Raw genomic sequence first — 17,569 nt, forward strand, 5'->3', positions numbered from 1 at the left:
GCAACAGTTTATCATATGAAGCAGCCCTCAGCCAAAAGGTGTTTCTGATCCAGCCACTAGAGAGCAGTAGTGAGTTGTAAGAAATTCTGAAAGACCAGAAAGCTATGTGCAAATTAGTGTTTCTTGCACTGCAGTTTCATAAACTACATTTCTATACTAACATGATTTACTCGGAGGTTTAATAAAAATTAAAAATATGAATTCTACTTCTGACTCATGTTTCTACCAATGATTACTTCCACATCAATATTAAAACACTCTCATACAGTAACACAAAAATCAATTTTATGCCCAAAACCCCCTAATGCTTTCAGAAAATGAACCTAATTATATATCTGGAGTTATCTGATGAACTTTCTACCCTTCACTGTAAATTAAAGAATTATTTGATCAGTACAGTACATGTTTATGCTAACTTTTTTTTAAGATTTTTTTTTAAGATTTATTTATTTATTATGTATACAGTGTTCTGCCTGCATGCCAGAAGAGGGCACCAGATCTCACTACGGATGGTTGTGAGCCACCATGTGGTTGCTGGGAATTGAACTCAGGACCTCTGGAAGAACAGCCAGTGCTCTTAAGCGCTGAGCCATCTCTCCAGCCCCTATGCTAACATTCTGAGATGTTGCTAATGAGAGAGTCATGGACATAAAACGTCAATACAAGTCTCAAAGCATTCAACTCTAGTACTCTGTAGTTGCAGGGAGCCACTGCCATTAGTAAGCCACACTTTGACTTTCTAAGTATCTCATCACTACCAACTTGTTCCAATCACACCAAGATCACTGTCGGTTTCCTCATGCCATCAAACTGTCCACAAACTATTGCCTGAGCACACTGCCTTGCAACCCATCAGTCCCTTTACCAAGTGCATACAAATGCACTTTCTGTACTGGGCCAGCAAAAGGGCTTTCCCGTTTTCCTTCTTCCATCTGAGGATAAAAGACTATAGTTTTTACAAAACAAAAAGCTCTTCCTAGAATAATCTTGACACCAATTGTTCCTATTATAAAACTCAATATTCACTCAATGACTTTAAAAAGTATGAAGCGTCCTAAAACTTATCAATACAAACTTTAAGTTCTTATCACCACTATGCCAAAGGCAAAAATACTTCTATGGTGATTACAAAAGAGAAAACTATCAAAATCATAATTTCTTTATACTCACAAAGGTCCTCCCCCTTCATTCTTAGTTCTTCTGACATGTTTAAACATTTAAAATAATAAAATAGTACTTGGCAATGCACTATCCAAAAGGAAAGGAATATAATCTTCCCACTTAACACTTTAAAAATCACTTTTTTGTGGCTCTAAAACAATATTTGATGACAAAAATTTAAAACAACTAATGCATTAGTAGCTACAAGACAGAAATGTATAGCCTCAGGAAGAAAACTCAGCAAGGTGAAGCCTGGTGCAAAGACCAGAGAGCAAAGCTCTTCATTCACTGGAAAAACGATGCAGACTAAAGATGATTCTCTCCCAAGGATTTGAAGGTGAAGTTTTCCTCTTCACTATTATTTCAACCATACCTGTCAGTGAAAAAGGGAGTATACATGTGCAGGGAACTGGGTATGTGTGAAACTTAAGATTCTTACTTTTGGTTTTCTTCTTCTTCTGATTCATCGTGCTGGTCAAATAGCTCCCACTTAGAAGTTGTTACAGCTGCAGGGGAAAAGAGAGGTTAGCATTTTTGCTACAGCACAGTAGAAGCCCAGCTTTAGAGCTGAAGGTTTACATTACAGAAACTTATCTTAAGCTTATCTTTTCTTCATGTACTATACACTACATCTTCTTGTCTCATACCTACATGATATCTATGCAAACTCAGAAATGATTAAAAACACTGTCACATTTATTTCTATGGTGAATGGCAAGATTTATTTGATCAGACCAACAAATATTAACATATACCAAGTAAGTGTAAAGAGAAAGGCAAATGTAAATTGGATCTAATAAACATTACAGGAGGTCAAAGCTCAGTTTCTCTGAAACTGACCCCCAAGTAGCTTTCCAAACGGATGCTGCTTCCCAACTACACTCTCTATTGAAACACCTTAGCCTGAAAGGTTTTCATGATTTATGAATGTACTCTCAAAGCTTCCAAACGGAAGGATCTAAAACAATTACTATAGGAGCACCAACATCAATGAATGATTATGATAGACCTAAAACATGGTAGCACTGAGTGTGAAAGCTGAAAACAAAGACTTTACACAAAAAGAAAACATACACATGCAAATACAAAGGCACCAATAATTATTATAAGAACTTAATTTTCCCCTCACAAATTGCTGGTGATTCAACCCAGTGCCGTACATACGCTAAGCAAGTACTACACCACTGAATGATACCACTATCCCAGTACACAACTGTTTAAAAGCTCAATATTTGTAATTTACTCACCTTGTGCTTCCAATTCAGATTCATCTACAGCCTCCCATTTTGATGGGGCTACTTTAAATATGGGTTCATTCTTCTTTGAGTCTTCAGTTGCATCCACTATTGAAGAAAAGATGAGCTATTAAATATATTAGGGGATGATTCAAACTAATGGCCTTACCAAAAATCTAACAGAAGTAAGTCCACATGTAGAAAAAACATTGACGGTATCAAGAACAAGGATTATAATGAACTCACTTTTTTGCTTCAGACCCAATTTCTAAGCAGTGCAAAGTAAGCCCTTTTACCCATAGCAGACACATTCCAAGACCTCGAGCAAATGCCTGAGCCTATGAACAGCTTTGAACTATACACTATGTTTTCTTGTCCACACAGAGTTATAAATTAGGCGCAGTAAAAATGCAACAAAAACAACTATGAAGCCGGGCGGTGGTGGCGCACGCCTTTAATCCCAGCACTCGGGAGGCAGAGCCAGGCGGATCTCTGTGAGTTCGAGGCCAGCCTGGGCTACCAAGTGAGTCCCAGGAAAGGCGCAAAGCTACACAGAGAAACCCTGTCTCGAAAAACCAAAAAAAAAAAAAACAAAAAAAAACCACAACTATGAAAGAGTAACTGTTAGAATGTACTATGACACCTAAAACTTGTCAATTTTTTGGAACTTTCCATTTAATATTTGCAGACCGAAGTTGGCAGTGGGTGACTTTAAGCATGAACAGGAAGGCAGAAAATGGGCATAAAGAAACTACTACCCAGAAAATTCAGGTAACACTTTAAACATATGGAGCTGAGAGGGAGATACACAAACAAACAAACAAACAAACAAATGTTTTCGGGGCTGCAAAGTTCATACTTTATCCAATGCTTTAATATAATTTTAGGCCAGAGAACAGATGACACGGAGCATTTGACATTATGGCTATAAACAAACGTAAGATATTGCCTATAGCTTTCAGACAACTGAGACAAAAAGGAAATCTGCTACTATTATAGGAGAGTAACAGTCCAAAAGAGAAAGATGACCATAAGAAAGCCCTTTCCTTTGCCACAGTCAAACATATTGCTAGATGTTTGAGTTTTAAAATATCAGAAAAGGTGAGTAACTTGACATAGTCAAAAATTAAAACATTTCTCCACATTTCTCCAGAACATCATGTGAGAAAATAAAGCATTTTGGCAATTAAACCTGTTAGCTTTAATGTTTGAAATCAGAACTTACAAGGCACTCCATCCAGATCATCATCAAGATTTTTTATAGGGACTCCATCAAGATCATCAATGGGAGTGGCATCAATGGGAATTCCATCCACATCTTCCAGAGGCGCACCATCAAGCTCTTCCTCAATGGGAGCACCATCAAGATCATCTGGCACATCCTACAGAAACATGCACTACTGTAGTATTTTCTCGACTTCTTAAATCTCTCACTATTAGATTAACATGGCTAGAGATCCATATTTCCAGACACAACGTAAACACATGCTTTATCATCCAGCCTGCCAAGGCATCAATTATCTATACACTTATTTACCTAACATGTACTAGGTGCTTATTATTGGGGCCAGCTAGCCTGTGACCCAAGGATGAACAAAATCAGTCTTGGTTCTTCTGTCAAAGAACTTAGTAAAGGTTTTTGTTGTTTGAAAAAGAAATCTATCAGAACAATAGATTAAGAGGGTACATCAGCATCTTATCATACTACTGAATAATTAAATTTCGTGTAAAGAAGTCAAAAGGCAGCCTGAAGTTACACTTGGCGACACACAAGGTCCAGACAGAAGAACATGTACAAAGAGCAGTGGCAGGAGAACACTGTACACTAAAGACACTGAAATAAGTTTAAGAAGGTGGCAGAAGAATAGCTGTCTCCCCATCAATAATAGGTAAAAGAGAGTCGGGAAAATCCATGGAGGTGAAAACATTCTGAAGAAGAACAGAAGCAAATACATGTATAGCTCTAAGTGCAATTCCTAGCTTCCAAAAGTAATTTACCTCAACCTCACCAAAGAGTATTGGAGACTGAGCGCTCCAAAAGAGGGCTGCTCAGTAAGACTCCCTACTACAAAGACCCAAAAGGACAGTCACACCTACAGATGCATAGGCTACAACACAGCAACAGGAAAAAGATAAAAGTCAAGGGCCTCCCAAAGATCCTAAGTCCTCCACCAGGAAACTCAGATACTGATATAAGTTAAAAGTCAGAAGACAGCCGGGCGGTGGTGGCGCACGCCTTTAATCCCAGCACTCGGGAGGCAGAGCCAGGCGGATCTCTGTGAGTTCAAGGCCAGCCTGGTCTACAAAGTGAGTCCCAGGAAAGGCGCAAAGCTACACAGAGAAACCCTGTCTCGAAAAACCAAAAAAAAAAAAAAAAAAAAAAAAAAAAAAAGTCAGAAGACAAAGTTTTCTTGTAAATGTAACGATACAAACCAGGCCGTAAATGAGAGCAATAGAGAGGAAAATTGTCAAGAAAGTTAACAATCTGGATTAAAAAAAGTTAGAAATGCAAACCTCAATGAATCAAATAAAACTGATAGCAGTGAGTCAGCAGGACGATATGGCAAGTGAGACACTTGCACATAGGCTTCACAATCTGAGTTCAATCCCTGGACTAAGTAAGGTGAGCGAGAGAGACTGACGAACGTTCAGACTGTCCTCTAGACTCTCCTCATGAGCTGTGTCCAGTACATGCCCGTATGCCTGCCCACATTATAAAGTTAAATAGTTTTTAAAAGGGGTTAGTTTTTTTTTTTTTTTTTTCTTTTAAGTTGTGTGTGTTTGTACGGGGCAGACTGGGGAGCTGGCTCAATGGTGAAGAACACTTGCTCTAGAAAAGAAAATCTGAGTTCAAGTCTCAGCACCTTCGCGGTGGCTCCTAACCATCACTAACTTCAGTTCCAGGGGATCTGATCCTTTTGTCTGATCTCTATGGGCACGAGGCATACATGTGGTACACACACACATACGCAGGCAAAACACCCATATACATAAAATAAATCTAAAGCAAAACAAAACAGTAGGAAGCATCACCAATAGACTCTACCAAGCAGAACAAAGAATATCAGGTGTAGAGGACAACATGGATGAAATACTGCACTCAAATATCAATAAGGCAAACAAAGGAATCAATGACCAAGACCACAAATATCTAAGAACTCTAGGATATGGCCAAGAGCCCAACCCTAACCATCCCCAAGATACAGGACAAGTTGAGATAAGCACTAAAAGCAGAGTGAATTAATGAACCAGTGACATTTAGGAGTGGAAAATTTCATAAATCCAGATTTTTAAACACACAAGGCACTCAGGACCCCAACAGATATGACCAGATAAACCTCTCTATGGCACACGTGGTCAAAACATTAAAATACAAAGTAAAGCAGCAACAGTAAAAGGTGTAAAGGAAAAATGTTAACTCACCCACAAAGGCAGAATCATCAGAGTAATAAATCTCTCAGCAACCCCAAAGCAGGAGAGCAATGAATGATACAAATCAAGCCCTGAAAGTAAATAACTGCCAACCAAAAGTGCTATAGCCAACAAATCTGTCTTATTTTAAATACCGAGAAATAGAACATTTCAAGACAAGCATAAACTATGGCAGCTCACAAGCGCCAAGCCATACTGCAAAAGATATTTAAATACTATATACAAGAAGAGGAAGACAGTCTCAATCACAAGAGTCAGGAATGAAAAAAACTTCAGGACAGGACTGGATAAACAAAGAAAAAATAGGAAAGAATCCACCATATCCAACCTCATAAACCAGCAAACTCTGATCCTAAGAGGGGAGAAACTCAAGAACAAACAGGAAAACAAACAAACAAACAAACAAACAAAAAAAAACCAATGAACAATTTGGATTATAACAATTAAGAAACCATTCTCAATAATAACCTTAAACATGAATAGCCTCAATTCACCAACAAAGAGATTCATGCATTACTACCAGAAATGAAGATGAAAGATATACAAACCATTTAGGAGGGAAAAAGCAAGAGAATGATGATGAACACAATTCGGTACCATCATGCTACATCTTCCGAGTCTATGTTTACTTTTTGAGCTAACTTTAACATAATCGAAGTTTTTAAACAGAAACAATCCCCAACTCTTGATGGTTTGACTTTTTGAAAATTTTCAGTGTTGCAACACAATACACACTTAGTAATAACTTCAATTATGATCTTTTCTTCAGATAGCGATATACAGTGTGGTGTTTCCATGATGTTGGGGAGTGGCACTTAGTTATGGGTACCAGTCAACCATCTGATCACGTGGACAAATATTATCTATCTACAGTGTTTCGTTGCCATCATTTTTGATGGCAGGTCTGCAATAAGTTAAATGAGATACTCAATACTTTCTTTAAAACTGGGTTTCCTGTTAGATCATTTTTGCCTAGCTATAGGTTAATTTAAGCACTATGAGATATTCAAGGTAGGTTAGGCTAAGCTCTCAGATTCAGTCATATAGATACAAGTACTCAATGTATCTTCAACTTAATGATAATTTATTTACAGTAAGTTTATGAAGAACCCCTTGCTAGTTGAGGGACTTCTGTGTATTATGTTTTCTACTAATATATCACAAATCTTCTCATGTTATTAAAAGAAAGAAAAAGAAAAAGAAAAAGAAAAAAAAACAGCCACTATCAAATAAGAACACAACAATGAAAATCCCTGACATATCTAACATTGACTCCTGGGTTATTTAATGGTAAACAGAGGCACTTCTCACAAAGAAGTTTTATATATATATATATGCACGTAACATCCTTCTCCTCACACCAATTTTTAAGTACAGAATACCTACCTCTGTTTCCTTTTCTTCAATGATATTTACAAGTCCTAAGAAAATATTTTGAAGTTTGATCAGAAATGGTTCTGGATAGATTGCCCAGTCTTCCCATGCTCTGAAGCAGGTCATTACCCGTTGCTAAATAAATAGAAAATAGAAAGTGAATGACTAGTTGAGGCAGTGCGTCTCAAACTTTAGTTCATGAGGATAACCACTGTGATTTGCTGAATTTTCCTTTAAGTTGCTAGATCTTTTTTTTTTTCAAATTAAAGAGAATATATATGTCATTTCCAAATTTTTTAAAGCAATGTTTTCTTCCAAGAAAAAAGAATAAAGGCCTAAAAATACAGGGGATGGGGGGGGGGGGGGGGAAGACCACTTGTTTTTTAATTAAGGTCAGCTCTCGTGTTGTCCATAGTGTATGTGAGCCACATTCTGAAAAACAATCTCACAGTACCTTCTGACCACTAGAAACCAAAGCAATCAAGCTTTACCCTGAATCAATTATTGCCCAATTAAGTCTTGGCAAACACTTTCCTTTGCATTTTTCCTATACTTTTCTATAAAGTATAACTTATAATCAAAACTTAAGACTAAAAAATATTTTAATGGATTTGTTTGAATATTGTAGTGATTTAAATAAGCATGGGCCCCATAAGACTCATGTGTTTGAATGCTTGGCACACAGGGAGTGGCACTATTAGGAGATGTGGCTTTGTGAAGGAAGTATGTTACTGTGAGATCGTCTATGCTCAAGCTACATCCAGTATGGCATACAGTCTCCTTCAGCTGCCTGTAGATCAAGATATAGAACTCTCAGCTCCTTCTCCAGCACCAAGTCTGCCTGCATGCCACCATGCTTCCAGCCATGACAATAATGAACTAAACCTCTGAAACTATAAGCCAGCACCAATTAAATACTTTCCTTTATAAGAGTTGCTGTGGTCAGGGTGTCTCTTCACAGCAATAAAACCCTAACTAAGACAAATATCTATATAATGGGGTCATGGGACAGCTTCCCAAGCTAAAGAAATTTCTCAACAAAGTCTTCTTCCCGCAATAGTATATTCACTTATTCAATTACTACCTTGGGGACAGGGGAGATTGACTGGCTTTTTCTTAACATTAGCCTACAGCTTAATGTTATTGGGTTTTTTGGGGTTTTTTTTTTTTTTTTGGTTTTTCGAGACAGGGTTTCTCTATGTAGTTTTGGTGCCTGTCCTAGAGCTTGCTCTGTAGACCGGGCTGGCCTCGAACTCAAAGAGATCCAACTGCCTCTGCCTCCCAAGTGCTGGGATTAAAGGCTTGTAGCACCACCGCCCAGCCTATAAATAGTAAATCTTATAAGATTTTTTTATGTTATATTATATATAATAAGATCTTTATTATTATATAGTATATTGTATTATAAAATAGCTATTTTAAAAATATAGATATTACATATAAAATATATATACTTATTTTTATATTATAAGATAGTTATTATTATATATTACATTATAAAATAGTAAATACAATTATTTAAAAAAACTGAATAGGTTTTTTTCCTTCAAAGCAGTTCATTAAAATTATTCCCAGCTGCCTGACTTAAATGTGTATTCATGATTTAAACAATAACAGTGTCCAGCACTCCCCACACTCCAAGAAATTTTAAATCTTCCACACAACTTCTGAAGACCAAATTTTCAAATCATTATCAAGGAAATTCTTAAGCCACTTTTGTGCTCCCACCACTGTTAAGCTAGTAGTGGTCACCCTCAAGCACCCATCTGCAAACTAGGAAACCAGTGATGTCCACTCTATTTCTATTTCAAGTTCTGCACCTGGTCCCAGCTGTGAAGAACTGTCTCAGATGGCACTCTGCTTTCATAATGACCCACTTCACACTAGGGTACAGTGGGGCCTTTCTCCTCTGGTGGCATTCTATGGAAGGCAGCCACTAAATCTACTCAATCTTCCCATTTTCTGGGGAGGGGATACAGGCCAAAGCTTTGGGTCACCCCAAGACTCCGGAGGATGTGGCTGGCTGCTGCCCCCCAGCTCAAGCATGGTACCTCAGCAGACACAGGGTCAGCTGGCACTCCAGGCCCCATGCCACAGCAGGCCTCACATCACAACCACCTACTATATCAACTGAGCTATCAATGCCCTGAAGATACTTTCTAAACAACCATGAATAATCAAAATGCATGTTCCTAATCCAGACAAATTACATATACCATTATAAAACAAATGGCCTTCTGAATATGTTCTGAGGACCTGAATTCAGCTCCCAGCACCTACATCAGTTGGTTTACAATTCCCTATAACTCTGAGTCCAGGGGGATCCTACACCTCTGGCCTAGCTAAGCACCCACACACATGTGCATATATCCACACAGAAACACATACACAATTAAAACTAATAAATCATGAAAGAAAAATTTTAAAATAAAAGTATCTAAATAATTAACATAAAACTAAAAACTACCTGACAACACAGTATTTAAAGAATTTTAAGAGTAATTTCTAAAAGATCCAAGTCTTGAATATTACATTTGTCTGACATTCTTTTATAGCCCTCCAATGCCCTCCTCCTCTATTTGACACATCATGGCAAAAACAATAAAATATACATACCTTAAAATTTTCAGATTGTAAATGGCCTTGAATTGTACGGTAAGTAGCATTGAGGTCTGAAAATATCTGACATAGCTTTGTTTCAAAACTGGAATTCAAACAATACATTCTTTAAAATAGAATTTGTTTAACAACTCACATTCTCTTCAGCCTGCTAGCCAATGAAAAACCTCGTCTTACACATAAAGCAAATTAAGAAACTTAAAATACCAGTGTCCTTTAGCAAGCAATTTTATATTTAGGATGAATTCAGCCATCTGGCCCTCCTTCTTTGTGTCATATAATAGCAAACTTAAAAGGTAAGTGACATAAGAGAAGGAAAAAAGAATTAGTAGCAGAACTAAAAGCAGGGCTCTCCCGATCCCATTCTCCTTTTCTCACCTGCACAAGCACTCACACAGTCACATATACATACATATGTAGCATAGGCTAACCTAGGACTTGCTATGTAGCCAAGGATAACCATGAACTCATCCTCCCACCTCCACCTTCCAAGTGCTGGGCACACACCACTACATCTGCTTTTATAAAGTGCTGAGGATCAAACCCAAGAGTTTCGGGCACACTAGGCAAACACTCTAACAAACTGAACTCCATTCATTTCAAAGGATGACCTGGACGCTGTACTGATCAGGGGATACAGAAGAGAAACATGTTAGGAGACTACTGCTGTAATTCAGGTGAGACAATGGCAACTTGGGCCGGCAGCCAGGAAAGTGGTGTCAATCAGCTTCTGGATAGATTATAAAATCTATTTCTATCAATAAAAAGTGCTAATGGGTTAAAGAGAAAGAGGGGAGCCCGAGAAACTTCAAAGAGCTACAGAGACTAAGATGCAACTCAGTCCCCAGTTTCTTCCTCACTATATAGCTTAGTTAAGATAACCTTGAGCTGCTGATCCTCCTGCCTCTACCTCTGGACTGCCAGGACCACAGTGTGTATTACCACACCTGGTTTTAAGCGGTGCTGAAAATCAAACTCAGGGCTTCTTCATGCCAGGCAAGCACTCAACCAACTGAGTTACAATTCCCAGTCCAGGCCATAATTCTCAATTTCCTTTTATAGTAAATTCCTTTCCCTGAGGCTGACCATTTAATAAACATAGACAGAGGGGGAGCTCTGTGGAACTGAAGATGTACATATGAATTACAATGCCCACTACAACTCCCTTATGCTTTAGAAAATAAGAACAAGGAAAACCAGCCAACAGGGCTGGCAAGCTAGCTCCTAAAAGCACTGAGGTTCATTCAGATCCCAGGATGGACATGGCAGATCATAGCTATGATTCCAAGGAATTTGACTCCCTCTTCTGGCCTACATGCACCAGGCACACATGTGATGCACATAATACATGCAGGCAAAGCACTCATATGGAAAAAATAAAAATTAAAAAAAAAAAAAAATCTTTTTTTTTTTTTTGGTTTTTTCGAGACAGGGTTTCTCTGTGTAGCTTTTGCACCTTTCCTGGAACTCGCTTTGGAGACCAGGCTGGCCTCGAACTAACAGAGATCCGCCTGGCTCTGCCTCCCGAGTGCTGGGATTAAAGGCGTGCGCCACCACCGCCCGGCTAAAAAAAAAATCTTTTAAAAAAAATCAATCAATACAATGATTACCAAAAGAAAACAATGATGTTAAAACTTTGGTTTCTTCTTTTACATATGCCATTATTTATTATGCTATTTAGGTTTACTATAAAGTAGCTAAATAGGCAAAATATATAATTTTAATTTTTTTTAAATGCCACCTATTTGTCCTTCTGTCAATATTTAGGAAATAAAATATAATGCGTATGGTGGTTCATACTATAATCTCAGCACCTGGAAGGTGAAGGCAAGAGTATGGCCACAAGTTTAAGGTCAGTCTAGGCTACATAGCAAATTCTAGGCAATCTGGGCTAGAGTGAGACCCCACTTCAATAAAAAAACAAACAAGGGCGAGCTACATGGCTCAGTGGATAAAAACACTGTTGTTAAGGAAGACAACTTGCAATCTATCCCAGAGACCCATGTGGTGGAAGGAGAAAATCAACTCCTACAAGTTGTCGTCTGACCACTTATAGGTCATGTTCCATGTTCACACATACATAGACACAAATAAATGTCATTATAAGAAAAACTGAAAGAAGTTTTCAAAAAACTACTAATTTACCTTACATTGGTTTAGTTCAATGAACGTAAGTCCATTTCTTTAAAAATTCTACTAAACTGCTTTTAAATTTTCTGATTTATTATTATTATTGTGGGAGTGAGGGCTGAAGTCAGGGTCAGAGGACAACTTTGTGGAGTCATTTCTTTCCTTCCACCTTTACACGAGTTCCAAGACTCAAACTTAGTCCTCAGGCTTGCACGGCAAACATCTTAACCCACCGAGCCATCTCACAGACTCTGAAAATCATTTCTTGTGTTAATACTAACACAACAATCCTTTTTTGATCTCCTCATCCTTAAATTCATCATCTCAAGAGTATCAGCTCATACTTACAATTTCCTGTAATATGAAGCATTGGCAACTTTGGCTGAAGAGTTGTACAAAACATCAGACACCAAATATAATCTGGCAATCTGTAATGCAAAATGAGACAAAAGGAAAACAATAGCCAACAGCATGTCTAGAAAATAACTGTACACTCATTCCTTGAGTCTGGCTATGATTTAACAGTAAATACTAATTCATCTCTATGAGATCCATCATCATTACAAACATGACTTTTGCAGGAATACAATCTGTTATTTACATTTCAATCAGTTTCTCAGACAAAAGAAAAGACCACATAGAAAATATTTCATCCGTCAAGCTCTTCATGTAAAAAAGAAGCTAATTCCAATTAAAAAAAAAGTCAATTATTACCCCCTTATCTAAAGTTCAGAAAGAGAAATCATTTCAATACCTTCTTGGGAAGAGGTGTCTTTAAGATAGATAACGACTCAGTAATGCAATCCACTATTTCTTCAGCAGCTTCAGCGTTATTAAGACAGAAAACCATGGCATCTCCAATATCATTTTTCCTTGGCGTTAATCCTCGCAAGATTTCTTCTAATTTATCCCGCTGTCTGAATATAAGTTTTCACTTATAAATATTTAAATATAGCATTCCAAACATACCAATAACTACTGCTCACAGACTAGCTTCTTGTGGGTGTTTCTCAGTAAATTTACCAGTTACTGTGTTCACCTCACAAAAACTAGTTTGTTTAAAACCCACTCAGATAAAATGGTTTCCAAGATTGAGTTTTGTTAGGTTCTCTCCAAATTTGGTACAATTTTTTTTTTTTTTTGAGGGGGGTGGAGACAGTTTCTCTGTGTAACAGTCCTGACTGTCCTGGAACTAATTTTGTAGACAAGGCTGGCCTTGAACTCACAGAAATCCACCTGCCTCTGCCTCCTGAGTGCTGAGATCAAAGGCATGTGCCACCACTGCCCATCTACAATTTTTTTAAAAACTTATATAGAGCAGAATACTTTTTCTAAAAATAACAAAATATTCTAGTGACTTTATGTCACTATTTAAAATCTCCAAAAGTATTTCACTCTTACTATGCCCATTAAAATAAAAAACCTCCCAGTTCTCCATATCCTTTCTTTGGAGGAAGTATTACTTTATTAGCACTTTTACAAGGAATTAAGTAGGACAAGCTTTCTGTAAGGAAATCATAAATATTTTACGTCCTGCAGATCACCTGGTCTCTGTAACAGTTCCTCTACTGCTATTATTCCAAGGAAGCCTTACATATATGCAAAGCAATGAGCACCATTGTTTTTCAATTAAACTTTATTTAGTTGGAAAGCAAGATGGCAAAGCAGGTAAAAACACTTGCTTCCAAGCCTGATAACCAGTTTCATCCCTAGGACCCACAGGTGAAAGAAGAGTGTCCTGCAAACTGTCCCCTAGCCTCCACATGCATACCATGAGTGTGCATGCACACATACACAAATATAATACGTAAATGTAATAAGAACTTTAACCTCATTTCTAAAACCAGAAGATAGCTAGATTTAGACTAAGGACTGGATCTATAGCTAATGTAATGAACATCAACCTAAAGGAACAAATACACTCAACAACTGAAGGACCCCACTAGCAAAAACCACCTCACCAACAAAGCACTGAGGCAATGGGTATTAAGCTTTCCACACTGTGCAATGAAATATGTAGCATTACATGCTACAATCTTTTAGCCAACATTTTCCACGAGGTATAAAGAACCTCTAAACACTTATTTAATATGTCTGCTTTTTAAAACAGAGCTAACTCATTATACCAGTTCTGAATGAACACTCTTTGTAAGATTTAATTTTTATTTTATGTGTTTGAATGTTTTATTTCCATGTATGTATATACATACACAACATGCATATCTGGTGCATGCAGAGGCCAGAAGAGGACATGAGAATCCTAGAACTGGAGATAGAGATGGTTGTGGGCCACCATGCAGGAGCTGGGATCTGAATCCAAGTCCTCAGCAAGAGCAACAAGTGCTTTTATTAGGTGAGCCATATTAGGTGTGCACTAATATTAATGTTTTCCTAGCTGCCATCTCAGAACTACTACACACTATATTAGTAGTTCTATAGTTCTATATAAAACTACAGAAAGGCTTTACCTGACCCCAATACACGGTAATTTTTCTTCTTTTATCTTGCACTCTGGCAAAAATTCTAATAATCTCTAGGTAAGTATTGCAATGCTAGAGAAAGAGCTCAACTATGTTTAAGAGATGATCACTAATTTCATCAGGAGGTGGTCAAATTCAACCAGATACACTCTTGTTATTTACCATTATATTTATCCAAGATGTCTAAAATCCTAAAATATGAAATAAAACATGCTAAACACTGGCAAGTGAGAATACCGCTTCATCTTACGGCTTGAAAGAGTTAGAGCAGACAACTAAAGGCAGCAAGCATTAGGGCAACTTTCCTAAACATACAACAGAAAAGCTCTTACTCCTCCTTGAGTGCTCCCTTTTTACTAGGCTCCTCCACAAAGGCCTCCGCCTCTTGCTCTTCTGACATCCCATGAAGGTATGGATTTAATGGTGGTGGCCTCCAAAAAGATCCATTTTTGAACATACGAAAATCTTCTGTCCGCCATTTAGTTGGAGAATCTCCCTAATAATACCCAAAAAGTTATTAGAAAGCTCGAACCTCAGAGTTAAAGTCAACAAAGTAACTGATCCTACTTGCCTGCAGAATAGAATAAAGCTTCCACCTGTAGTAGACATGGGCTGGTGTCTGGTTTTCAAATAAGAACCTAAACAAGACAAGCAAAAACAATAAACACCATAGTCTTTAGGAGAGAGCTATCTACTTTAGTGTCTACATGAAACCAGCTCCTTGTAAGCCTATTCAATTAAAGAGAGAGAGAGAGAGAGAGAGAGAGAGAGAGAGAGAGAGAGAGAGAGAGAGAGAGCACGCTACTATCAATTAAATAAAACAAATGAGAAATATTATTTGCCCTCTTACTTCTAAAGAAGACCAAAAGCAAAGACCCTGTGGCATGGGGGTAGGGAAGGAGTCCTTTCATTTTCCATAATATTCACCCTTCCCATGCCCCAGACTGCCTTAAAAACTAATATGAACTCTCAGAATGACTGCTTTTATAATTTTAAATTTTTTGTTTGGTTTTGAGACAGGATCTCTCTATGGCTGTCCTGAAACTCACTATATATACCAACAAGTTACCCTCCAACTCACAGAAATCCACCTGCCTCTGCCTCCCAAGTGCTAGGATTAAAGGTGTGCACCACCATGCCATAACTGCCATTATAAAGCACAGGTCAGAAGATAAACTAGAATACTAGAGAGATTTTCTCAACAGGTAATTTGAAAAGCTTTTACCCTGTTTAATAGAATATTAAATCAATGTCTTAAATAAAGCAATTCAGATGATAAACTATTTCCTTTCAAACTACTTTGCTCAATTCTAGCTTGCTTATGACTTTCACTGGAAAGCATAATGGAAGTTCTTTTCCTCCTAGACAATGCTAAGAGCTAAGTCTTACTATTTTTAGACATTTATTCTTGGGAGAATACATCTATAGACGATGTATTTGTTTGCATGTGTGCCTGTGCTCATGCACACCACAGAATGGGGATCTGCTCTCTCTTCCCAGCACGTGGGTTCTGGACTCTGAACTCAGGTGTCAGCTTGGCAGCAGGAGCCCTGAACCCAATGAGCTGTCTCACTAGCCTACTCTTGGAAATATTCTCAGTATCAGAAGAGAAGAAACAGAGTTAAAAGGCTTTCAAATACCTATTGGAGGATAGTTAAGTATAGAATATAGACACAGACTTAAAAGGAGCTGGGGATGGATTTTGCCTGTAAATCTCAGTACTAAAGTAGGGCAAGCACAGGGCCAGTCTAGGCTACAGAATGAGATCATCTCACTCTACGCCTCATCTGCCTCCAAAAGGAAGTATTGAAGTCAAGTCAGTCCCAAAAGACAAACACTGTATGATTCTACACTTAGAAAAATATGTAAGGTAGTCAAATTCACAGAAATACAAAGAATGGTGTTTGCAAGGGGCTAGGAGGAGAGATGGAGAGTTACTCTTTAATAAGTAGAGAGTTTCAGTTCTGGAAGGTAAAAAGATGTCTGGAAATGAATTGGTAAGTGGTATGCTGTAAAATAATGTGAATGTATTTAACGCCACTTGAAAATAGTTAATGCTAAATTTTGTTATAGATTTATTACATAATAAAAGAAGCATACCTGAACATAGGATTGTTGATTTCTCTGTTCATAATCATAGCTTCAAACATTGGCCCTTCACGCACAACAAATTCTATCATTCGGTGTATCAGGGCGAGCAAATTCCTACAACAACAACACAGTTAAAGAAAATGGATTCAGACACACCCCTATATAAAACTATACACTTGACCTAAGTTACTATAATGGTGCAGTTAAAAAAAAAAAAAAAAAAACACATTCTGCTGACTAACAGAATTTCATATCAAAAAAGTAACCTGGAGCACACATTAAAGGCCTTGTGCGTTAAGAGGGAAAGGGCCAGTGAGGGTAGAGGAACAGGGAGGAAGGAGAGGTGAAGGAGTGTGGGAAGCCACAAAACAGCCTTACAGTAAAAGACTGAATTTTCTAAATGCCACTTAACATTATTTCCAAAATGCAAAAAAATTAAATTATAAATCACAACTAACTGGATATCAGCAATTTGCAATTTGCATGTTACAGCCGTCTAAAAATGTATACACTATGTCTTTTTTAAAGAAATTAGTCCTAATACATACTTTCATAATGATATTGAAATTTTATGACCATAACTTTAATTTACAAAAATGTAAAACTATTTAACAAATTTAAGGCCTGATTTAATAAAAGACCCATCCAAATTCCTGTGTTCTACTACACACATACCAGATGTAGTTTTTATTAAATCTGACCTTTAATGAGGCAACATCCCTTTGAAGCACTTCAAAATTAGTTTAGAATTCCTAACGTGCAATCCTGCCTGCATATTACCAACCACTGAAAAAATTATATTGCAAATCCATGAGTAAATGAAGTCCTACACTTTACAAAACAGGGGACATGGTGAGGTGTCCACTCTCTGTAATACTTATCTTCCAAAGTGTGAGCCAAAAAGATAAGAGCTACTGTTTATTAAGTTACTTTATTGGTTGTACTCATAGGAAGAATTTAATTTTTTAAATCAGAAAATAAAATCTTTAATAAAAGATTCCAAACTAATTTCAGATATTGAGTAATGTGTCAGGCAGAAATGACTCA

The 17,569-nt window shown here is 37.4% G+C and overlaps 1 protein-coding gene across 5 annotated transcripts in view; it reads right to left on the bottom strand.

Moving 5' to 3' along the window:
* The window catches only part of U2surp (U2 snRNP associated SURP domain containing), a 58,250-nt gene that overhangs the window by 14,696 nt on the left and 25,985 nt on the right, over window positions 1-17,569 (bottom strand). For all 5 annotated transcript variants that reach the window (XM_052716979.1, XM_052716989.1, XM_052716961.1 and 2 more), the window contains 10 exons: window positions 16,532-16,636; window positions 15,003-15,069; window positions 14,764-14,927; window positions 12,706-12,868; window positions 12,300-12,379; window positions 9,819-9,906; window positions 7,215-7,337; window positions 3,622-3,778; window positions 2,409-2,504; window positions 1,601-1,667 (listed from right to left, as the gene is read on the bottom strand). In XM_052716979.1, coding sequence (XP_052572939.1) covers window positions 1,601-1,667; window positions 2,409-2,504; window positions 3,622-3,778; window positions 7,215-7,337; window positions 9,819-9,906; window positions 12,300-12,379; window positions 12,706-12,868; window positions 14,764-14,927; window positions 15,003-15,069; window positions 16,532-16,636 — 1,110 coding nt within the window. The remainder of the gene's footprint in view (window positions 1-1,600; window positions 1,668-2,408; window positions 2,505-3,621; window positions 3,779-7,214; window positions 7,338-9,818; window positions 9,907-12,299; window positions 12,380-12,705; window positions 12,869-14,763; window positions 14,928-15,002; window positions 15,070-16,531; window positions 16,637-17,569) is intronic.

Source organism: Peromyscus californicus, unplaced genomic scaffold, assembly GCF_007827085.1.
Source record: "Peromyscus californicus insignis strain IS unplaced genomic scaffold, ASM782708v3 Scaffold_11__1_contigs__length_118956290, whole genome shotgun sequence".
In the NCBI taxonomy this organism is placed as follows: domain Eukaryota; kingdom Metazoa; phylum Chordata; class Mammalia; order Rodentia; family Cricetidae; genus Peromyscus; species Peromyscus californicus.